Raw genomic sequence first — 26,002 nt, 5'->3', positions numbered from 1 at the left:
TGTTTGGTGTAACTTTATAATTAGTCTGTATTAAAAATTTATTTTAATTTTTTAAATACAACTGCTCTGTATCCTGTATACGCAGCAACTGTATGTAACGCTGAATCCTGTTCCCGTTAGGCTGGATTCACCCGAGCATGTTCGGTCCGTAAAGGACGGAACGTATTTCGGCCGCAAGTCCCGGACCGAACCCTCTGCAGGGAGCCGGGCTCCTAGCATCAAAGTTCTGTACGATGCTCGGAGTCCCTGCCTCTCCGTGGAACTACTGTCCCGTACTGAAAACATGATTACAGTACGAGACAGTTGTCCCGCAGCGAGGCAGGGACTCCTAGCGTCGTACATAACTATGATGCTAGGAGCCCGGCTCCCAGCAGTGTGTTCGGTCTGGGACTTGCGGCCGAAATACGTTCCGTCCTTTACGGACCCGAACATGCTCGTGTGAATCCAGCCTTAGGTCTGCGAGACTGACTGGTTCATTGTGAGCGGGTCCAGCGTGTTTCTGACACGCAGGATCCCCCTGTTATCCATCACAACTAACTTCATAACTAAGACGTGATAGAGACATGCAGGACCCGCTGACACTGAACCAGTCAGGTCCACGGGACAGACGGATTCGGGTCATAGCGAAAGATATAGCTGCTCTGTATAGAGAATACAGAGCAGCTGTATCTTAAAGAGTAAAACTAATTTAATAAAGACTAAATTAGAGTTACACTAAACACACTGACTGACCTGTTTATTAAAAAAAAATGCCCATCAAAAAGGTGTACATAGCCTTTAAAAGGTTAATACACAACAAAAAATTGGTCAGCCCTGGTTGTAAGTGATTGAATACCATTTAATCGGCAATGTACACTAGTAAAATAAAAAGGACGTACCATATTTTTCGGACTATGAGACACACCCAGGTTTTAGACAATAGAAAATCGTAAAAAAATTATTTGTTAAAAAATTATTTATTCTTCACCACATTCTGAGAGCCAAAACTTTTTTTTATATTTTTTTCCATTGATTGAGCGGTGTGAGGGCTTATTTTTTTGCGGGACGAGCTGTAGTTTTTAATGGCACCATTTTTTGGTACATACGATTTTTTTGATCAATTTTTTTTTTTAATTTCATTTTCTTAAGCGCTAAGGTGACCAAAAAACTATTTTGATGTTTTACATTTTTAAACTCACCTTGCGAGTTAAATAATGGTATATTGTAATAGATCGAACTTTTACGGACGCAGCGATACCAAATATATTTATTTTTTACATTGTGCTTGGGCAAAATTAGGAAAAGGTTTTTTTTTTTATTTTTTACACATTGTATTAGTTCCCCCTGTGGTATGTCATAAATGTCCTTCATAGAAAAATCCCTATAAATGCCGTGGTTGCTATTGACCGAGGCATTTAACTAGTTAAAAGGGGTTTGCCATAAAACACATTTATCCCTTATCCACATGTGAGATCGCTGGGGGTCCGACCACTGGGAACCCCAGCGATAAGGAGAACAGAGGACTGAAAGTCACCCAGAGCGCTACCTGAGAAGCCTGGACTTCCGGGTTCTGTGTCCGGCTTATCTGTTCTGCAGCTCCATAGAGATCAATGGAGAGCCGCTCGCGCATGCGCAGAAGAATCCTATTGATCTCTATGAAGCTGCCGGACACAGAACGCGGAAGTCTCAGCCTCTCATGCAGCGCTCCTGGTAACTTTCTGTCCCCGTTCGTTCTCCTTATCGATCACACATGTATCCCCTATCCTGTGGATAGGGGATACATGTGTTTTATGGCACAAGCCCTTTAAACTGCCAGGAACAGCGAAATTGCTGTTCCTGGCCGGTTTAGCAGCGTGTCAGAAGCTGACACCTGCAGTCTATGTAGCGGGCTCAGCGTGTGAGCCCGCTCCATACATCACCCCGTCCAGCTCCATGATGTGCCGGCACGACATGGGTCGGGAAGGGGTTAAGTAATGAAGCGGTCATGGCGCCCGGCGATGCCGGGTCCCTCAACTTCGGACTATAAGACGCAAAGACTTTTTAGCAAGATTTATTCTTGATAAAAACTGCGTCTTATAGTCCGAAAAATACAGTAATACAAAAAGGGTGTGGTCTACTTTCAACTCAGTACATTACCACAGGTGTGAACTCTTACATAAAGTTCAAAGAAGGAAATGGGAAAGCAGAAAGAGTGTTGCAAAATAAAACGTTCAAAAAAAAAAAAGTTAAAAAAAGAAATTATATAAGCAATAAAAAAGTAAAACATATTTGGTATAGCTACAGTCATAAAATGTGGAACTTTTAGGGTATGTTCACACGGCTTAATTTCAGCAGTTTTTTGGGCTGTAAACACCCTGAAAAATGGCTGAAAATACGGGGGCTGAACGCTTCCAAACATCTGCCCATCTGATGTCAATTTGTCTCCTCGTTAATGAGAATAAAAGGCCGCCATACTTTAATTTATTCCAGGGAGAAAAAAGAGGGTTGGCACTGCTCCAAGTACAGGGCAAAACATAGACTCATATATGCAAGTAGTGTGGCTCAAAACACATGGGATACAGCTGTCAGGATTGTTGCCGGCATGGTGCTCATCGATAAGAAATAAAGCACGTATGCAAAACTTGATGATGAACAGGAGAAATATACGAGGCACTCACCGCAGTGGCAATAGAAAGGATTTATTTGAACAGATCTCGGTCAATGATGATGTGAAGGATGCCAATGACCGTTTCACGCTGAGAGCGCTTTGTCAAGACTGCCTTCCAGCCTTGGCAAAGCGCTCTCAGCGTGAAATGGTCGTTGGCATCCTTCACATCATCATTGACCGAGATCTGTTCAAATAAATCCTTTCTATTGCCACTGTGGTGAGTGCCTCGTATATTTTTCCTGTTCAACTTCAATTTATTCCGATGACTCCTTGAATCTCATTGATAGATTATAGATTCTTCTAACAATTGGTGCGAGTGGCCAGGAATTCAACACCTCCGGACCCCTCGTCTACCCGAGGACTGCTTACCGTGCACGAGGTGAGTTATTCTATGAACTCACTAAAAGAAAGAACTCCAGCTGAATTGCTGTCAACCAGAGGCCAGTCTTATGGGACGCACGAGGTTGGAGTGACGGATTCTAAAAGAACCTATAGAGAGGAATTGAGGATTCAAGTTTTCATCTGAATAAAGGTAATATAATTTTGTATATATGTGTTTTTTTATTATTTTTCATATTTAGATGTATAAGGTTGTGTGATAACCCAGCGTTTTTGCTTTGAAAATTGTTATCTTTTCAAATTTGTTCCGTGCATATATGATGTTTACATACATACTTATGAGGTGATATTATAGAAGCATAGAGGTGCTATTATATGTCTCTTTTCCTGGCCAGGAGAAAAATGTTTTAAATTGTTGTTGTATAAATTTATACTGCCGGTATTATCTGGATTCATAAATAAAATATTTTGTTAAATTTTATCCAACCCAAGAGTGCCTAGTTATATTCCTGGATCATTTTTTTCTTTTTCTTTTTCAATATTCTTTATCAGGAATGGCACCGTGCTATATTATATTGCAATTTTGGGTATGTTTAGGTATGGTTTTGAATAACCACATCTTTTTTCTATAAATATATTTTGGAGGGTGGTTTTTTCCTTCCTTTTTTCTTATATACCTTAAGAATTGAATTAATCATAGTCTCTCCTCAAATTTGAGGGTGATTAGTCGTGTCTTCAGTATGGCGTATTGCCTAGACTTAGAGGTAGATGCTCGGATTGCTGCCCTATTAAATTGTGAAATGAATAAAAGTACTGAGGATTTTGGAGGAGACATATATGTTTTATTTAAAAATCATCGGAGATTAATTTTGAGTCATTTAAGACGTAAATGGGATATCCAGAGCTTAGAGGCATACAAGATGTCCAAAATAACCCCAAGAGGACTACGCAGACGTACAATACCTGCATCACACTTCAAAAGTGAGTTATTTTTGGAGAAATGGGATGAGGAGTGTTTGAGACACTCAAGGAACCTGATGGATTTACTCATAGATGAGGAGAAAAAAATGCTGAGCTCGCTTAATGCAGAGATTGAAGAGAGTGTTAAAAAATTGGATGTTTTCTGTAAGGATCCTGAATTTGAAAAACTAAATGATAATCTTAAAAAAGAGGTGGAAAAGGAACTTCGAGAAATATCGATACGTAAAAGGAAAAAATTTCAAAGGGATACCTTTGATTTTGAGCAGAAACAAATTTTCTCCTTCTCAAAAAATAGAGAAAGACAAAATAAAAGTAGACTACGAGTAAGAAGGAATACCTTTATGTCAACAGATGGGGAAACCACAAGTGACCCATCTAGTGACAATGAGATGGGAAAATACACTAGAGTGGAGGAATCACAGCCAAAGGTATCTTTTTTAGGGGATCGAAACAGAGGGAAATTCGGAGAGGAAAGAATAGTAGAGAAAAAAGGAGGACCCAATACAAGACAACGCAGGGGAAGATAGAAAATAATGCTAATAATATAATAAATTTAACAGATTTTCCCTGATCAATACATCACATATCCTTATTGAACCGGGGATTGGGTTTCTCACCAGTTACCCCTGGAAAAGAATTTGAGATATGCAAAGATCTTCACCTTTTTCTCAGAAAGATTCTTTTGAGACTTTGGCATGGGGAAAAAAATGAGGGGAATAGTCAAAATGAGAATATTGCATCTCAGCTACAGAAAGACATAATGGAATTTGGTATGACCCCTAACTTAAACGTGAAGCACAAGATCTGTCTTCTCGTTTTGAAAATAGGGGATACTCCAAAAAATTGATTAAGAAAGGATATAATAGGGCATCCAGACAAAATAGAGAGGAAATCCTCAAGAGAGGTAAAAAAGACGACAGTGACAACAGAGTTAGATTCATTTCGAGATATGGGTCCCATTGGGATATACTTCGAAACTTGATGATAAAAAAAATTGGCCACACTTGACTTTGGATAAAAAAATCAAGTCAATAGTAGGGAATGTACCGAGTATGGTCCCAAAAAAGGCCCCTACACTGAGGGATATGTTGGTGAGCTCGGAGTTTAAGAGAAGGACCCCAGGGAATGAGAACTGGCTACAAAAACGTCCAAAAGGAATGTTCATGTGCGGCTCTTGCAAATGTTGTAAGTATGTGTCAAAATCAGACACCTTTTTCGATAGTGAACACAGAAGGGAATTTAAAGTCCTTAATTTCATTAACTGTCGTTCGACTATGGTCGTCTACTCCATTGTCTGCCCATGTGGGAAACAATACATTGGTAAAACGAAGCGAGAGTTACACATTCGTATCAATGAACATGTCCGGGACATTATTAAAGGTGAAATAACAAATCCCCTAGCTGCACATTTTAAAACATATCATGCTCAATCACCGACTGGCCTAAAATTCATGGGGATCTACCAACTATTTCAAGATAGAAGGGGAGGTGATCTTAACAGAATACTTCTTCAAAAAGAAACCATGTGGATTTATACATTGGGAACTTTGAATCCTAGGGGACTTAATAATGAAATAAAATTTAATATGTTCCTCTGAGACTCTATCTATTGGGAGCTAATGGACTTCCACTGGGATGGCTGCTTTACCAGCGTCCGTAATGGTCTCCAGTTGCTCCTTTTGGATCTTGGTACAAGTATGTTGAGCGGTCTTATCTTTGTGGTACGGTGCTCCCCCTTCGATTTTCTGTATTTTCCGAGCTACATAGCATTAGCAAACAATATAAATATATATATGTATTCTTCTGAGAGCTCCATATTAAAATCGAATTTGAAGCTCGTAGGTGACTTTATATATAAAAAACTCTTCCTTGGAATCGGACATTAATGTCAACAGTGTGCCTCTGGTCTGGATGTCCCATTTCGTTTACATAATGGGATCTGTTCTTTGTAGAATGAATGTGAATGGTGTTCTCTCAATATAAAATATTCAATCAATTGGGTGAATGTAATAAAATAATATACTATCCACCCCTTGCAATCCTTTGCAGTGGGAGGGGTTGCTTATAGGTCCGCTGTGGGTGGTGGGGACTAGGGACCTAGTGCCCTCCGGGCATCCCTTGGGCATATTATCCCTCTCCCTGCCCCCCCTAGGGTTCCTTGGTGGCTCCTCTTATGAGTAACAGCTATATATATCTAACAAAACGATCACGAGATCTAGTGGTAAAAGTGTTCCTATAGGATCCTGCCACTATATTGATGGATCATTGTTTTTGAACATTTTCTGGGTTGAAGTGGGGACTCAGGTCCTGATGCCTTAACGGGTATGGGCCCTTTCTCCCTGCTTCCCCTGAAATACATTATGAATTCCATATATATATATATATAAAGATAGCTGCAAAATGAACAAATTATTTGTTCAGTTTTGAAATACTGATCAATTTAGCTGATCACTTTTCCTTTTGTATATAACTTATGATATAGCATAATTACATAAACTGCGTAGCAAGGGATTTTATGTTAAAAAACTTATTTCTCCATAATTCCGCCACAAGGTTTAAATAATAGCAATTTTGGCTAATTATGTTCTTGGATAAATTAATATTGATAATTAGACCTAGGTAATATCAATATTGTTATGGAGGATTCATACTCAATTAATATTATTGTTAAAACTGTATGGGGATGCAATATTAATTGCCCTCCCTATGAGAGCACTAAATACATTCTCTATATATATATATAAACTAATGGACAAATGTACTGTTTACTTGACCAAAAAAATACCTCTATTTTCTATTGAAATTGATCATGGCACTTTATGAAAGATCTACATATGACTCCTATAATGCTTTTTGGATTATTCCCATGGAAGATTACCTGTACAACCATGGAACCAATGAATGAACTTTGGGATACTATAAAGGTATCAGGTTTGGCAGTATCTGTCAAACGGCTCTGAAGAAATCCTGTATTGGATGAAACGCGTCAGCTGTCTCAATCAGACAGGGCGGGTAGTGACGTCTACACTCTGCCCTGTGAATTCCTGTCCAGTGTTGGAGATACCACGTGGAAGGAGACATACGATAGAATTTTAAACTTACCTGGCTGCCAGCGTGTGATCCTGCCTTGACGGGCCCGTGTCTCTCGGAGTGCAGTGGCGAATGCCCGTGGAGACCGAGGAGAAAATTCTCAACTGATATGATGATGGAGATTTGGAGGCTTAAATGAAATGTATGGCCATACAGGTGAATTTTGCCTTTTGTGAAGATCTTGCCCTTCCATCTATTGGACCGACTGCTTTCATGCAAGGATTCCTGGCATTCGCTGGCTATTCAAGGTAAAAACCTCTAAGGCTCAAGATTAAGGGCTACATATTGACCCTAAAGGTCTGTGAAAAGACCACCTATCACCATAAGATTTATATGCTACATATTGACCTTAACAGGTCTGTGAAAGGACTCTCTATCACCATAAGATTTATAAAAATCAGGATCCGCCTAGGAGGGAAAAAGATATGCTGCAAATTATATCCCCTTAACATATGGGACTGTCTTCCTATTTTGAGATTTATACTTCTTATAAAAAGAATGTCTTTAAAACATCATTACCAATTACTCTACATAGGAACTCTGGCCACTTTGTGACAAAAATAGCATATATGGTTGAAAATCGCAAGTGTGAACATAACCCAGCGTTTTTGCTTTGAAAATTGTTATCTTTTCAAATTTGTTCCGTGCATATATGATGTTTACATACATACTTATGAGGTGATATTATAGAAGCATAGAGGTGCTATTATATGTCTCTTTTCCTGGCCAGGAGAAAAATGTTTTAAATTGTTGTTGTATAAATTTATACTGCCGGTATTATCTGGATTCATAAATAAAATATTTTGTTAAATTTTATCCAACCCAAGAGTGCCTAGTTATATTCCTGGATCATTTTTTTCTTTTTCTTTTTCAATATTGTGTGATAAAAACCTAAGTTGGATCTTCGGTACTAAGACTGGGTCTTCGTTATATTAAGCACAGGTCTTAATATAAAAACCTGGGAATAACGGTTCCCAAGGTTAGAAGTCTATAGCCTATGTGAGAAGGCTACAGGTAATACATAACTCTGTGCAGTACGTTAAAGATAAAGTACTTGGAGATTTGGAGGATCTCCTATAGATTAAGGATTATAGAGTATTATGATTATTTATTGTGTAAAGTTCAATATTGTGGTTAAAAGTATTGAATGATTGAGATATGAGGGGAACAGCTGTTTGTCTTTGTAAGTGTCTAAATTATGCTGTGTAAGGTAATGATGTGTATAGGTTTAGATTTCTGTGAATGTATGAGGGTTAAATAAATAAAACCCTGTGTGTATAAGGGAGTCCAATTAGGTATGGTCCTAGGTAAAATTGTTACCAGGACAAATTCGTAGAAAAGATGCTGTTAAAACACCTAGGAACATTAAGTATATGACTGATCAGCATAATACTTGTGAGTATTGGTGTGAGTGTGATAGAAAAATTAAGAAATTAAACTTTTTACTAATGTATTAACATGGAGAATTATGACGTGTCTTGTGGGAGAACAGAAGTTATACTGCTTCTATTGTGTGAGTTACCAGACAGGGAGTCACAGGAATTCCATCTGTTCAACTAACCATTGTATATAATAAATTAACCTTTATCTTTACCGCATTATATTATATACACATGTGCCAGTGGTATTGTATAGTTAAGTCTTTCTATCTTCTGGTGTGCACACATCATATTGGCTATATAAACTGCTGTAATTAATGATTTGATGTCCAATCTCCATAGGAAGATTTTGGGTTAGATTGCAGAATATGTGTAATAATGTAAAATATGTAATATTGTTATACTAACTGTATGTTTGCTGTTTGAATGAACAGAAGTATATGGTATAGTCCCTCTGTGTTTTACAGACTTATTATAAACTCTGTGAGTGAAGTGGCGGGTAACCACTCCCGTCCACGAATCTGGACAGCAGTTTTGCACGTCCACGTTGTGACTATTATAAGTTCTGCATTTTTTTTAATAAGTGTTTCCTACTATACTTCTATGTTGTGTTGTGGATGTATGGACTGTTCTGTCACTAACAATATAGTGAATGGGTAATAGAAGGACTTTTTGAAAGGTGTGTGAATGTATAAGGCAAGTGAAGGGTTACCCCTGAATGGTCTGTCTGCTATGAGGGACGGTAAAAGTCTCTGAATCCCATAAAAGGTCCGCTGTCTAATCTAATGCTACGTGTTACCCTCAGTAGCAGGAGTTAGTAGGGAGTGAAGAATCTATAAGAGTGTTTCTCTATTGTATATTTATGTGCCTGTGCTTGAGTTACTAATTTCAAGATCCATATTGTGTCCCTATAGTTTGGGACTTCCGTAGATGAGAGTGAAATTTGGGGTTATGGTAAAACCCCACCGCAGGGGACAAGATGTGTGGCATATCCAGAAGGAAGCCGTATGATCATAATGATCTAGGCACATGGTAAGAAAGTATACAAAATGTGGACCGGGTGGAGAACTGTGCTTCCAGCTCCACATTTGGGAGTACTCTAGATATTAAAGTGCTGAAAACTATTACTCTGTATTGTAAAAATGATGTAGAAAATAAATTGGATTATAAATGGTTGGATTTAGTTAACACAGATATTAGAGTGATGCTCTTACAGCAATTATAACCCCACATGCTTCACCATTGTATAGTATGTCTCCTAACATGATGATGATGATGATGATCTACTAACCATGATAAGCAGAATGCCAAAGCCTAGAACAGGGGAATATATCCAGTTAGTGAGTTACAGGAAGTAAAAGAAGGTTTGATGACTGATGGTTACACTAATGTAGATATTTCCAATGTGATTAAGTCTAGGTGATTATAGAAAGCCTTGAATTTGTACTAAATTGTTGGAGTTGAAGAAACAAAGAGAAAGGTAATAATAATAATAAAATATTGCCATTATATTGATCCTGCAGGCAAACTGCGTGGTAAAGCTAGTCTAACAAAAATAGCTGATTTCAGAGAAAAGTTGCTACAAGAACAAGAGTTTAACAAAAACTCCTGGCAGAATAAGACCTTTTCTTTCTTAAATCCAGCTAATTGATTTAAGGGAATAGTCGTATGGCTGATGAGTATACTTCAAACTGTGTTCCAAATTATTTTGTTTGTATACTTGGATATATATATATATATATATATAAATATATTATTTTTTTTTTCATTTGTTAATATGGCTAATGAACTGAAGTATAAGGTTGTGAAAAAAGACTGTTTTGTTGGTCTCTTTTATGCACCTTATCTATACGTTTTAAATAATTAAAGTTGTCTATGTAGAGTCAGATTTTAGCATTATAAATATAGCAGCAAATTCCCCTGATATTCTCATCCGTGCAATGAAAGAACTGTTGGATAAGTGGTCCCCAAACACTCTACCACTTGTCTATTGCACTATGTTGATAATTTTGTGTTGTATCTCTGTTGATACATGTGCGCAGGAAACAGTCTCATTATTGTTGTAATTTTCCCATAAAGGTTTACCGCCATCCAAGACCACCCAGCCCCACACAACCATGGTTGTAGAGAAAGGAGGGGAAAGGGGGGGGGGTGCCAGACCCTTAATGTACGAACTTGCAAATGACAATGTCTTGTTTGATATGGAACATGAGTCTGATTGGAGCAGACAGGACATTTCACCACCAGGTATGCAGTAGTCCAGGATGGTAAGACAGTGCTGCAAAAAGTCACTGCCCGCCAGAAGCTCTGCCCAAGAGTCAGAACTCATGGCACTCGCAGAAGAATGTAAGTTGGGCACAGGTAAAAGGGTGAATGTTTATATAGACTCAAGATACACCTTTGGAGTCGCACACGATTATGGCACAATATGGTGAGCAAGAGGCTTTCTGACTTCAGCAGGCAAATCAATCAAAAATGCTGATGCAGTACAACAAGTACTTGAGGCTTTAGGATTATATATAGAAGTAGCCATAATTAAAGTGCAAGCGCACACAAGACTAGATACCCCTGAAGCGGAAGGGAATAAACGGGCTGACCAAGCAGCAAAAGCAGCTGCAACCCTTCCTGTGCTGGTAGTCCAAGAAGTGGGCCCAGTCACAGAGGAATTGCGGTGTGCTTTCCAGACCCAAGCACTGGCCCCTGAACAGAAATTGTGGCAGGAGGCCGGAGCTGTCAGAGGCGAAGGAGAGCCATAGCATGTAAAGGGTAAAACGTGCTTACCATGTAGTCTTTTCCCAATGATGTGCCCCCTAGCGCATTCCCCAATTCATAACTCAAAAGGAGCCATGAGTAGCACAGTGTTACATCACTGGTTTTCCCCTGGATTTCAGAACGCAGCTGCTCGACATGTAGGGGGTTGTCTGACATGTGCCTGATACTACCCCGGTAAAATGACAAAAATACCCAGTAAGCACACGCCTCGCCATGATTACCCCTTCCAGCAACTGTAGGCGGACTACATACAGCTACCCGAGGTAGGTGTATATGATTATGTCCTCGTATGTACTGACGTGGTTCAAACTGGCCTGAGGTAGCCAGTAACCAAAGCCACAGCTAAAAACACTGCTAGGAAAATGTCACGTTGGGTTCGTGGACCGACTGGGTCGTACCGCCTTGGCGTAGGTACAGCACAGCACGGCTACAGCACAACACGGCACTTGAACAGGATAGCATGGGATACAGGATAGAGGAACACTGGAACTGGAAAACACTAGGAGACCATTTGCAAGAGAAACTAGGATACGACAAACAACGCTCAGGCATGGAAGCATGGGGCTGGGACCTTCTTATAGCCCAGGGTGCTCTGGGAGCAATCAGCTCAATTTCCCACATGCGTGCGCTTTGGCTTCTCAAGTCTGCACTGAGCTCGCGAGCGTACCCTGGTTGTCATTGCGGAACAGGACGGCCACATGTGCAGATATCTCTGGAGAGAAGGGAGTAGACTAGAAGGAAAAAGTCTGCCACATTAGTGTTATTTCATCCATTAACTCTTAAAGTACTACACGCAGTAGTTGTATGATACTTGTCATGCTGACATTGTTACTTTCACAACCACATTTGATGATAGAAAGATGTAGCACTTTAAATCTTTCAACCTTGATGCCTACTGCTGAGAATGGTGAACCACATGATTGCCTATCCTCCATAGCAGGAGTGGAACCAAGATCAGATCTCAAAGATACTTCACTACCAAATAGTGATCTCATACGGTTTGTAAATGGATCGTGTAAGAAAAATCCAGATGGCACCAATGCCACAGGGTTTGCAGTGGTCACACAAAAGGAAAAATTACTAGCTAAGGCTTTACCTAAACACTTGTCAGCACAAACAGCTGAATTAATAGCATTAACTGGAGCGTGTAAAATTGCAAAAGATAAAACGGTAACTGTCTATACTGATAGTCAATATGCATTTTCAACTATTTATGTGTTTGCCCAACAATGGAAAAATCGAGGCATGGTAACGTCTACAGGTAAAGATATTAATCACAAAGACTTTATATTGCAGCTCTTGGAGGCTGTTCAGCTACCGAAAGCGGTGGCAATATGTAAATGTGCCGCACACACAAGGAAAGACGACCCCATTTCAAAAAGAAATGAAAAAGCTGACATAGCAGTAAAACATGCAGCTACAGGACCAGATCATTTACTCACGCAACAGACACCGCAAATTATAGATCTCCAAATACTACAAGACATGCAACAGTCCTCACCTAAGTCAGAGCAAAATAAATGGACAAATAAAGGAACCACCATTCAAAATGGGCTATATATATATATATATATATATATATATATATATATATATATATATATATATATATGTGTGTGTGCAGAGAACCAATAAATCCTACCCAGCAACTTATTCAGATATGCAGCTATATTGAGCCATGAGACGAGTCTTGGGACAAGCCCTGTCTCAACAGGGGGGATGGTAGAAATCTTATATAAAGTGTTCACGGCATATGGCTTTACTAACTATTCTAAAATGTTGTTTAACCTGTCTAATATGCGCCAAACATAATCCACAGAAGAATGTAAGACCAAAGAGAGGACAGTTCCCAAGTCCACAATATCCATTACACCATATTTGTATGGATTTTACTGAATTAAACAAATGTGAAGGGAAGAAATATTGTTTAGTGATTATTGATGTATTTACTAAATGGGTAGAAGTATTCCCCACAGCAAGCCCAGATGCTATTATAGTCGCTAAAGCATTGGTAAAGGAGATAATACATAGGTTTGGGATACTTGAGAAAATATACAGTAACAATGGATCTCACTTTGTCAATAATGTCATATACTTACTAGCACAGAACTTACAAATAGAATTTAAAAAATCACTGTGCGTACCATCCACAATCAGCAGGATTGGTAGAAAGACACAATGGGATGCTTAAAAAACAAACTCAAGAACACAATGGAAGAGACTGGGAAGAATTGGGTATATTGTTTACCATTAGTAGTCCTAAATATGCATGTGACTCCTACAGCATCAGGTTTGACACCTTTTGAAATTATGTATGATAGACCATTTGTAATACCACATTTGAAACCATTCTCTAGGATGGATGAGGAATCTGATTTTGCACTAGCTGAATATATGGCAATTATGGCAAATGTTAACCATCAGGGAAGTTTTTTTTCTAATTGTATTCCAGGTGACCCTGTACCTGAACCTGTGAAGTCAGGAAATTGGTTCCTGATCAAAGTTATAAAAAAAAAAACCCACTGGTATCCTCGTTGGGAAGGACAATATCAGGTTCTGGTTACCTCACCTACGGCCGTACAGATAGCCGAACGTACCTCTTGGAGACACTTATCACACTGTAAGGTAGTTAGGGTATGTTCACATGATGAGAGGCATTTACGTGTGAAAAGACAGACTGTTAACAGCTGCCTCGTTTCACACGTAAATGCTCCTCCTCGCATTTTGCGAGCCGTCTGAGACGCTCGTAAATCTTGAGCTGTGCTTCATTGAGTTCAATGAAGAACAGCTCAAATTACGTGGCAAAGAAGTGCCCTGCACTTCTTTGCCGAGGCAGTCCATTTACGGGTCGTCGTTTGACAGCTGTCAAACGACGACTCGTAAATTACAGGTCGTCTGCACAATACCTCGGCAAACCCATTCAAATGAATGGGCAGATGTTTGCCGACGTATTGTAGCCCTATTTTCAGGCGTAAAACGAGGCATAATACGCCTCGTTTACGCCTGAAAATAGGTCGTGTGAACCCAGCCTTAGGGAGTTGCCAGTATCCTCCTAGGCTATAAAAGACTGATTACAAAAGGTTAATTTGTTAGAAGTGACTGGTCTCAAACTTCAACGAAGAAAACATCCAGAGCCTGGGAGGAGACAGGGCAAAATGTTATTAGTTATTCTAGGTATCTTATAGTGGTCCAAGGTGTGTCAACCTAAGGTATGGGATCACTGAAGGTGAGATTGCAACATATGAAATAGCTTTTTGCGCTGTGGTTAGAGACCAATGCACGGATAGAAACATAGCTCACAAACTAGCATATTCACATAAATATATTTGTACTATCTATGTAAATACCTTTTCTTTACATAGTTGCTCAGGTTTTAAAGACATGTGTTATTATAATATGGCCTTCATATATTCCCATTGTAGTGGGTTGGCTGAACGCCCGGACATAAAATGCAACTATTTGCCATTATCTCCTTATGAGAACAAACCACTAACAACTGCCCATTATATGCTTGTCTCCAAGGGTTACCTGATGTCAGAATTTTAGTGAACAATTATAATTATGCACTTGAAATATTCTTATAGTCTACTATTTGCTGAATGGGAGTATTTTGAGCACATTGCCTCTGATTGGTTAACCTCAAGCTTACACCCCTTCTGAATAATAATATTGTAATTGAGTCTGGCAATAAACCCCCAGAGGAGTATATCTGCCATCAATCCCTCTTTAAAAGAAAAGTTATTTATTATGAAGAAACTTATCTCTCTCTGTACAAATTCCACCAACTGTAACTAGTTATTTTTGACCTTCCGAAATCCTAATAAAAGGATAAGGGACTATATGTTATATGAACTGATGTTCCAGGTACTGACCCTATAGGGCATTATCTATAGTTTATCTGACCAACTTCACTTATGAAGATAAATTGGCATTAGAAACAGGTTACAGTGATAAAAATGAATGGTTAGCCTGGATGAGATACAGTTAGTTCTATTATTTTGGATTACAGTGTATCGCTTGCGCAAAAGCCAGGCCTCATCTGGGTACTGTACCTTTCAGGCTATCAGATAAGGAGAATCCACAAGGACTGCAATGCGTGTTATCTTTATATAATGCATCATTGAATCCAGGTGATAAATTATGTAAGACATTCTCTTTATTGTACCCACCTGTGGGGAGAGATGAAATCCCTCCCTTAGTAGTTGCTTAACCAGGCAACTACACCTGATTTATGAGGAATGGGCAAGGTAAGAAAGTAGGGAACCTCATTGAAGCGGTCTATCCTTGCAGGTTCCTTTGACTATAGCATATACACAGATGAAATAGGTATACCCCGAGGGGGCCAAATGAGTTTAAGACCTGAAATCAGATTGCATTGGGTTCGAGTTTATACTTTTCTGGTGGTGTACGATAAATAAGAATGTTGACTGGATTAATTATATTACTTTCAATAGAGAGTTGTTGATTATACCAGAGATGCAATAAAGGGCTCAGCTGGGACATCTTTAATCTTACCTCTTTAATGACAAGGCAAAATAGAATGGCCCTGGATATGTTACTAGCAGAAAAAGGGGGTGTTTGCAAAATGTTTGTATCTTCTGTTGTACTTTTATTCCCAATAATACAGCTCCTGATGGTAGTATTACCAAGGCAATGGAAGGACTCAATTCCCTCTCCGAAGAACTTGCGGAAAACTCTGGAATAAATGACATCTCCACTAATTGGCTTGAAGGATGGTTTGGAAAATGGAGTAACCACATATCCAGTCTATTGGTTTCCTTAGCAGCAGTGGCAGCCATACTTGAAACTCGTGGATTTTGCTGCATTTCTTGCATAAGGGGACTAATTCAGAGACTCATTGACGCTTCAATTACTAAGACTATGTACCAAGAGATTCAAAGTAAGAATGTATACCATGACTTGGAGACACCCCATAACGATTGTCAAAATTCTGAAGGACTGGTGAAAACTTAAAGAAAGAATATGTTTTAGATTATAAATTTACAACAGGGAGGAATGTTAGAAAAGTTTTATTTTAAATTTATGCTTATGTGATGGAGACCAAAGTGTTAAATATGTTATCAAGTGTGAGGGTGGTGGGCAGTGTCCATTTTCTATTCTTTATATGATGTGTGTAATTTTGTGCAACAGCCATCTTGTCTGGAGTTCTCATCTTGTTTCTTTTGTAATGAATAAGAAAATCATTGTTCCTTTAAGACAGGTTTTCATGTTATTGAAGTTACTTATCTTTGACCTTGGTTCTCATAGGAAGCTTGCAGAGAAAACACAGGGAGTGAGATGGTAGGGCGGCAAAGATGCTTGTGGGAGTGCCTCCCCCATCTTACAGAAATAGTTTTGCCAAGAGAGATAAGGCCACCTGCAAACCTAATGTGTGACGAATTATAATGATGTATCTGGAATATAACGTGTGTCTGTAATTGGTTGAATAAGAAATACGTTTATCCCATGTATAAAAACCATGATATGCAAGATATCAGCAGACAGAGGCTGAAAGATGACTTAATCTGATGTTGTTTTGTCTCCTCGTTAATTGGAATAAAAGGCCGCAATACTTTAATTTATTCAGATGACTCCTTGAATTTCATTGATAGATTATAGATTCTTCTAACAAGTTTCACTTAATGTGGCAATAACTTTGGAATGCATTTACCTATCCAAGCGATTCTGAGAGAGTTTTCTCGTGACACATTGGACTTTATGTTACTGGCAAAATTTGCTCGATGCATTCAGTATTTAATTGTGAAAAACACATTTTCTCAATTTAAATGTACCTGCTTGTAAGACAGGCAGTTATCACAAAAATTGTTGCCAATTAATATCCTGATAGGTCTACTTTAGATGGCATAGTTTTTTTTACATCCTTTTATTTTTCTAGGACGTTACAAGGCTTGTTAGAAAAGTTTTATTTTAAATGTATTATTACTTCATGTAATAGATTTTAAATGTGCATGCAGGTTTCTCAGAAAATGCTTTAGTTGACAAAGCGTTAAATATATTGTACTCTTAAGTGTGTGAGGCGGTTGGACTTCTTAATAAAGTTTGCAATCTCCAGAGAAAGTCCAACTGTGGCCTAATCTCATTCTGAAGTGTAACATTTCATATGACAGGAAAGCCACAAACGGTTTTCAGTTAGTCTGTATTGCAATACGCCTTGATATGTGTATATAAACCTGTGCTTATGTAACTCCTCGCCGGTGAGAATAAAACTCTTATTGGGATGAAAACTTGAATCATTATTGATAAAGTATGGAAAATTCTTCTAACAGCTTAGAACTTTAACAGCAATTTCTCAAGAAAAATTCAAAAGGCTATTTTTACAAGGGGCAGTTCAGTTGTGAAGTGGCTTTGAGGGCCTTATATATTAGAAACCCCCAATAAGTCACCCTATTTTAAAAACTTCACCCCTCAAAGTATTCAAAACAGTATTTAGAAAGTTTCTAAACCCTTTAGACGTTTCACAGGAATTAAAGCAAAGTAGAGGTGAAATTTGCAAATTATTATTTTTTTTGCAGAAATTCATTTTTAACATTCCACATGTGGCCCTAGTGTGCGAATGGACTGAAGCATCGGCCTCAGAATCAAAGAAGCACCTAGTGGATTATGGGGCCTTCTTTTTATTAGAATATATTTTGGGCACCATGTCAGGTTTGAAGGGCTCATTTGGGAAACTACACCCCTAAGGAAATTATCTAGAGGTATAGTGAGCATGTTGACCGCACAGGTTTATTGCAGAAATTATTGGAAGTAGGTGGTGAAAATTAAAATCTACATTGATTCAAAGAAAATGTTGGGTTACATAATTTTTGTTCTCATTTCCACAAGGACTAAAGGGGAAAAAGCACTGCAACATTTGTAAAGCAATTTCTCCCAAGTAAAACAATACCCCACATGTGGTCATAAACGGCTGCTTGGACACACAGCAGGGCTTAAAGGGAAAGAGCGCCATTTGGCTTTTGGTGCTCAAATTTAGCAGAAATGGTTTGCGGAGGCCATGTCGCATTTACAAAGCCCCTGAGGGAACAAGACAGTGGAAACCCCCCAAAAGTGACTCCATTTTGAAACTACACCCATTGAGGAAATTATCTAGGAGGTAAAGTGAGCATTTTGTAGAAATTATTGGGTGTAGGCCATGAAAAAAATACCTTTTCTTTAATAAAACGTAGCTTTAGTTTAAAATATTTCATTTTCTCGACAAAAAAGGGAAAAAAAGAACACCAACATTTGTAAAGCAATTTCTCCCGAGTACGGCAGTACCCCATATGTGGTCATAAACGTCTGTTTGGGCACATGGTAGGGATCGGGAAGGACCGGCATTTGGAGTGCAGATTTTGCTGGATTGATTTCTGGTCGCTATGTCGCATTTGCAAAGCCCTTGTGGGACCAAAACAGTGGAAACCTCCCAGAAGTGAGCCCATTTTGGAAACTACACCCCTCAAGGTATTCACCTAGGGCTGTAGTGAGCATGTTAACCCCGCAGGTGTTTTTCAGAAATTAGTGTGCACTCGATGTTGCAGAGTGAAAATTGGATTTTATCCATAGATATGTCAATATGTGGTGCCCAGCTTGTGCCACCATAACAAGACAGCTCTCTAATTATTATGCCGTGTTTTCTGGTTTTAGACTAACCCTACATGTGGCCCTAATCTTTTGCCTAGACATTCAACAAGGCTCAGGAGTGAAAGAGTACCATGCGCAATTAAGGCCTAATTTGGCGATTTACAAAGTATTGGTTCACAATTGCAGAGGCTCTGATGTGAAATAACAAGAGAAACCCCTGAGAAGTGACCCCATTTTGGAAACCACACCCCTTAAGGCATTTATTAAGGGGTGTTGTGAGCATTTTCTAGTAAGCAGGTCTTATCCATAAATGATTGCTCTGCGGATGGAGCGATATGCAATTTCGGTGGCAAATATGTCATGCCCATCTTGTGCCACTGGAGACACACACCCCAAACATAAAAGTGTTCTCCTGGGTATGGAAATGCCATATATGTGGAAGTAAACTGCTGTTTGGGCACGCTGTAGGGTTCAGAGGGGAGGGAGCACCATTTGGCTTTTGGGAGCGTGGATTTTGCTTGGTAGTAGTTTTGTTTGGAGTATTACTGGTATTTCAATTTATAATGTTTGGGCACAAGTAAGCTGGGCAAAGCATATCAGGGGCATAGTCAGGTGGTATAAGAATGGGGTAAAAAAACAAAAACAATAAAATAATCCATAGATATTTTGCTGTGAAGCAATCCTTTATGCACAGACCAGTGTCGCAGTAATAAATGTTGTCGTTTCTTATCCCCCTTTTGGCCCACACTCCGCACCTTTGAAGTTTGGGGAATTTTGCTGGGAAGTATTGTCCTGGTATAATACGGCCACCCTCACTTCCAGCAGATATTTTTCGGCCCTACCCTTCCTGGTTCCCTAATTTTAGGGCCTTGATAATTTGCATCTTGAAACAGAAGAAATGTTCCCCTCGGGTCTGCACAGTTGGATATTTTTTATTTCCTGACTTATTGGAGCCTTAATTTTATTTTTGGACAGACGTAATGTTTTTTTTTGCGGGACGAGCTGTAGTTTTTATTCGTACCATTTTGGGGTACATACAGTGAAGGAAATAAGTATTTGATCCTTTGCTGATTTTGTAAGTTTGCCCACTGTCAAAGACATGAACAGTCTAGAATTTTTAGGCTAGGTTAATTTTACCAGTGAGAGATAGATTATATTTAAAAAAAAACTGAAAATCACATAGTCAAAATTATATATATATATTTTTGCATTGTGCACAGAGGAATAAGTATTTGATCCCTTTGGCAAACAAGACTTAATACTTGGTGGCAAAACCCTTGTTGGCAAGCACAGCAGTCAGACATTTTTTGTAGTTGATGATGAGGTTTGCACACATGTTAGATGGAATTTGGCCCACTCCTCTTTGCAGATCATCTGTAAATCATTAAGATTTCGAGGCTGTCACTTGGCAACTCGGACCTTCAGCTCCCTCCATAAGTTTTCGATGGGATTAAGGTCTGGGGACTGGCTAGGCCACTCCATGACCTTAATGTGCTTCTTTTTGAGCCACTCCTTTGTTGCCTTGGCTGTATGTTTCGGGTCATTGTCGTGCTGGAAGACCCAGCCACGAGCCATTTTTAATGTCCTGGTGGAGGGAAGGAGGTTCTCACTCAGGATTTGACAGTACATGGCTCCATCCATTCTCCCATTGATGCGGTGAAGTAGTCCTGTGCCCTTAGCAGAGAAACACCCCCAAAACATAATGTTTCCACCTCCATGCTTGACAGTGGGGACGGTGTTCTTTGGGTCATAGGCAGCATTTCTCTTCCTCCAAACACGACGAGTTGAGTTAATGCCAAAGAGCTCAATTTTAGTCTCATCTGACCACAGCACCTTCTCCCAATCACTCTCAGAATCATCCAGATGTTCATTTGCAAACTTCAAACTGGCCTGTACATGTGCCTTCTTGAGCAGGGGGACCTTGTGGGCACTGCAGGATTTTAATCCATTACGGCGTAATGTGTTACCAATGGTTTTCTTGGTGACTGTGGTCCCAGCTGCCTTGAGATCATTAACAAGTTCCCCCCGTGTAGTTTTTGGCTGAGCTCTCACCTTCCTCAGGATCAAGGATACCCCACGAGGTGAGATTTTGCACGGAGCCCCAGATCGATGTCGATTGACAGTCATTTTGTATGTCTTCCATTTTCTTACTATTGCACCAACAGTTGTCTCCTTCTCACCCAGCGTCTTACTTATGGTTTTGTAGCCCATTTCAGCCTTGTGCAGGTCTATGATCTTGTCCCTGACATCCTTAGAAAGCTCTTTGGTCTTGCCCATGTTGTAGAGGTTAGAATCAGACTGATTCATTGAGTCTGTGGACAGGAGTCTTTTATACAGGTGACCATTTAGGACAGCTGTCTTTAATGCAGGCACCAAGTTGATTTGGAGCGTGTAACTGGTCTGGAGGAGGCTGAACTCTTAATGGTTGGTAGGGGATCAAATACTTATTTCTCTGTGCACAATGCAAATAAATATATAGAATTTTGACTATGTGATTTTCAGTTTTTTAAAAAAATATAATCTCTCACTGGTAAAATTAACCTAGTCTAAAAATTTGGGTGGCCATGTGATCAAAAGAACTGCAAATCTAGCATCATTTTTTTTTTATACAGCGTTCACCATGCGTTACAAATTACATGTTCCCTTACTTCTGCGGGTAAGTCCAATTCCGCCGATACCAAATTTATAGCACTTTATGTTTTACAACTTTTTGAACAGTAAAATTACTTTTGTAAAAAGAAAGTATTTTTTCTGTCACCAAGTTGTGAGAACCAGAACGTTTAAATTTTTTAGTCGAGAGAGCTGTATGAGGGCTTGTTTTTTGCAAGACGAGTTATAGTTTTTATAGGTACCATTTTTAGATACATGCGACTTTTTGATCACTTTTTATTCCAATATTTGTAGGGCGAAGTGACCAACAAACAGAAATCCTGGTATAGTTTTTTACTGGGTTTTTTTTACACCGCTCACTGCGTGGCATAAATGAAAAATTTCTAAGGTTCAGGCCGTTACGGTCGCGGCCATACCAAATATGTATGGTTTATTTTTTTCAATGATAAAGGACTTGATAAGGGAAAAGGGCGATTGTATTTAATTTTATTACTTGAAACTTTTATTATAGGTTTTAAAACTTTTTATTTACACTTTTTTTTTTGTCCCACTAGGGGACTTGAAAGTCCAACAGTTTTTCTTTTCTAATACATTGCACTACCTGTGTACTGCAATGTATTAGATCTTTCAGTCAGTCATTCACTGACAGCAAGCCGATTAGGCTTTGCCTCTCGGCGGGGCCTAATCGGCTTCCATAATGGCAGAGCAGGAGGCCATTGTTAGGTGTCTTGTTGCCTTAGCAACAGTCGGCAGCCTTGATCGTATAGCAGGGCTGCCGATCTGCTAGCAACCTCTAAGATGCAGCGATCCCTGCATTTAAGGGGTTAATGGTGGGGATCGAAGCTAATTATGGTCCCCGCCATTACAGCCGGATGTCAGCTGTAATACACTGCTGACATCCGGCGACGATGGCACCGACTCAGCTTCAGAGCCGCTGCCATGCATTTGTCGTATGGATACGGCAAAATGCGGAAACACTAGCTTTCCATGGCGTATCCATACGACAAATGTCGGGAAGGGGTTAAAACATAAAAACATTTTTGTTGACAGACCCTCTATTATAGTTCTCATCACTGTACGTAAAAAAAAAAAAAAAATAGGGTTGGTTCAAGCAGCGACAGGCGTCATTATAGAAAATGACAATGGTGCCATCATGTTAACAGGGTTACATATACACAAACATAAAAAAACATACACACACACAATGGAGTAAGAGATAGTGGTATTAACAGGTGCGATATCCCAGTGCACTCATAAGTTAGGACAAAATAACTCACTTTGAATAGTCAAATAGCCTGCTGTCCCAGAGATCATGGATTCCCCTAGGCCCATCATGGAAGAAGCATGCGTTTGTACCGTCAAACTGGTTGAGACCATCTTCACTGTTCTTTGATGCATGACTATGTACAACATCAAGTAGGACCTGGATTCCCATAGAATGGGCAACATCAATAAGTTCCTTTAAATCATCTGGGGTTCCATACCGACTATTAGTTAAAAAACCAGAACAAATTAAAATAATTATTTCATTATAATCGTTAGATTAATATTCTACACAGCAGTTTTTTTTTAAACCAGTGTTAGAAATGCCCACAATATAATAAAGATTATGTAAGTTACTTTAAAAGATGAAGACTATGAGTATGAATCAAAAAGTGGAAAGCTATTGTTACAAAGAAATAATTTCACCAGATTTATATTTTTAACTTAGTCTATACAAAAAATTAAGTAAGTGTTGTATGATGAAGAAAGACCATGTGTGTTGCATACACTGCTGTTCTAATGAATTATGAAGGTGCGGAGAATTGGTACATTGATTGTTGGGTCATACGGAAAGAATAGTAGGGGTTGGTTTGTTTTATATTAAAGGGGTTGTTCAGTTTTGAAAGCCTAGTTCAACCCCATCCCACTTTGGCCACTTTTGACCTTCCTGAAAGAGCCTCATTTTTCAAATCGGACAGGTTTCACTTTATGTGGTAATAACTTCGGACTGTTTTCACCCATGCAAGCGATTGAGATTATTTCCTTGTGACACATTGGACTTCATGTTACTGGCAAAATTTGCTCGATACATTCAGTATTTACTTGTGAAAAACAACAAAATTGTGAAAAATTGCAAATATTAGCATTTTTCTCAATTTAAATGTATCTGCTTGTAAGACAGGCAGTTATACCACACAAAAGTGTTGCTAATTAAGATCTCCCATATGTCTACTTTAGATTGGCATTGTTTTTTAAATATAGATTTATTTTTCTAGGACGTTACAAGTCTTGGAACTTTAGCAGCAATTTCTCAAATTTTTCAAGAAAATGTCAAAAGGATATTTTTACAGGGGCCAGCTCATTTGTGAAGTGGTTTTGAGGGCCTTCTATATTAGAAACCCCCAATAAATCGCACCATTTTAAAAAACTGTACCCCTCAAAGTATCCAAAACCGCATTTAGAAAGTTTCTTAACCCTTTAGACGTTTCACAGGAATTAAAGCAAAGTAGAGGTGAAATTTACAAATTTTATTTTTTTGCAGAAATTCATTTTGAATCAATTTTTTTGGTAACACAAAGTTTTACCAGAGAAATGTAATTCAATATTTATTGCCCAGATTCTGCAGTTTCTAGAAATATCCCACATGTGGTCCTAGTGTGCTAATGGACTGAAACACCGGCCTCAGTAGCAAAGGTGCCCCTGGAGGATTTTGGGCCTTCTTTTTATTAGAACATATTTTAGGCATGTCAGGTTTGAAGGGCTCTTGAGGTGCCAAAACAGTGGAAACCCCCCACAAGTGACCCCATTTTGGAAACTACACCCCTTGAAGAAATTATCTAGGGGTATAGTGAGCATTTTGACCTCACAGGTTTTTGAAGAAATTATTGGATGTAGGCCCATGAATATGAAAATCTACATTCTTTCAAAGAAAATGTAGGCTCAGCTAATTTTTTTCTCATTTCCACAAGGACTAAAGGCGAAAAAGCACCACAACATTTCTAAAGCAATTTCTCCCGAGTAAAACAATATCCCACATGTGGCCATAAACGGCTGTTTGGACACACAGCAGGGCCTAGAAGGGAAAGAACGCCATTTGACTTTGAGCTCAAATTTAGCAGGAATGGTTTGCGGAGGCCATGTCCCATTTGCAAAGCCCCTGAAGGACCAAAACAGAGAAAACGCCCAAAAAGTGACTCCATTTAGGAAACTATACCCCTTGAGGAATTCATCTTTTCGTATAGTGAGCATTTTGACCCCACAGGGGTTTTAGAGATTTTATTAGAATTGGGCAGTGAAAAGAAAAACAATCTTTTAGCTCAAAAGTTCTCTTTTTTTCAACAAATAAGGGGAAAAAAAACAAAGTTTGTAAAACAATTTCTCCTGAGTACAGCAATTCCCCATATGTGGTCATAAACTGCTGTTTGGGCACATAGTAGGGCTCAGAAGGGAGGGAGCGCCAATTGACTTTTGGAGCACAGATTTTGCTGGATTGGTTTCTGCTCGCTATGTCGCATTTGCACCCCTGTGGGACCAAAACAGTGGGAACCCCCCAGAAGTGACCCCATTTTGGAAAGTACACCCCTCAAGGTATTCACCTAGGGGTGTAGCGAGCATGTTAAACCCGCAGGTGTTTTGCAGAAATTAGTGTGCACCCGATGTTGCAGAGTAAAAATTGGATTTTTTTTTCCATAGATATGCCAATATGTGGTGCCCAGCTTGTGCCACCAAGACCACTCTCTAATTATTATGCTGTGTTTCCTGGTTTTAGAAACACCATACATGTGGCCCTAATCTTTTGCCTGGACTATCAACAGGGCTCAGGAGTGAGAGAGTAGCATGTGAAATTGAGGCCTAATTTGGCGACTTACAAAGTATTGGTTCACAATTGCAGAGGCTCTGATGTGAAATAACAAGAGAAACCTCTGACAAGTGTCCCCATTTTGGAAACCACACCATTCAAGGCATTTATTAAGGGGTGTAGTGAGTATTTTCACCCCACAGGTCTATTCCATAAATGATTGTGCTGCGGACGGTGCACAGTAAAACTGTTAATTTTTCCCTAGATGTGACCTTTCAGTGGGAAAAACGTTGTGCCTAGCTAGTGCCACTGGTAGACACACACCCCAAAAATTATTAAAAGGGTTCTTCCAGGTATGGCGATGCCATATACGTGAACGTAAACTGCTGCTTGGGCACACTGTAGGGTTCAGAGGGGTGGGAGCGCCATTTAGCTTTTGGAGTGTGGATTTTACTTGGTAGTAGTTTTGTTTGGAGTTTTATGGTATTTCAATTCATAATGTGGGGGCACATTTAAGCTGGGCAGAGAACATCAGGGGCATAGTCAGGTGGTATAATAACGAGGTAAACAATAAAATAATCCATAAATATGTGTTATGCTGTGAAGCAATCCTTTCTGCACAGGCCAGTGTCGCACTGATAAATGGTCCTTTCTTATCCCCTTTTGGTCCACACTCCGCACCTTTCCAGTTTAGTGAATTTTGTTGGGAAAGTGTAATCCTGGTAAAATACGGGCACCCTCGCTTCCAGCAGATATGTTTGGGCCCTCCCCTTCCTGGTTCCCTAATGTTATGGCTTTGATAAATCGCCTCTTGAAACAAAATAAATGTTCCCCTAGGGCCTGCAC

General features: G+C 39.3%; 1 protein-coding gene across 2 annotated transcripts in view; it reads right to left on the bottom strand.

Moving 5' to 3' along the window:
- The window catches only part of GBE1 (1,4-alpha-glucan branching enzyme 1), a 274,968-nt gene that overhangs the window by 113,634 nt on the left and 135,332 nt on the right, over positions 1–26,002 (bottom strand). For both annotated transcript variants that reach the window (XM_075854471.1, XM_075854472.1), the window contains one exon: positions 22,653–22,862. In XM_075854471.1, the coding sequence (XP_075710586.1) occupies positions 22,653–22,862 (210 nt within the window). The remainder of the gene's footprint in view (positions 1–22,652; positions 22,863–26,002) is intronic.

Source organism: Rhinoderma darwinii, chromosome 2, assembly GCF_050947455.1.
Source record: "Rhinoderma darwinii isolate aRhiDar2 chromosome 2, aRhiDar2.hap1, whole genome shotgun sequence".
Classification (NCBI taxonomy): domain Eukaryota; kingdom Metazoa; phylum Chordata; class Amphibia; order Anura; family Rhinodermatidae; genus Rhinoderma; species Rhinoderma darwinii.
This window is presented reverse-complemented; position numbering and strand designations above follow the sequence as displayed.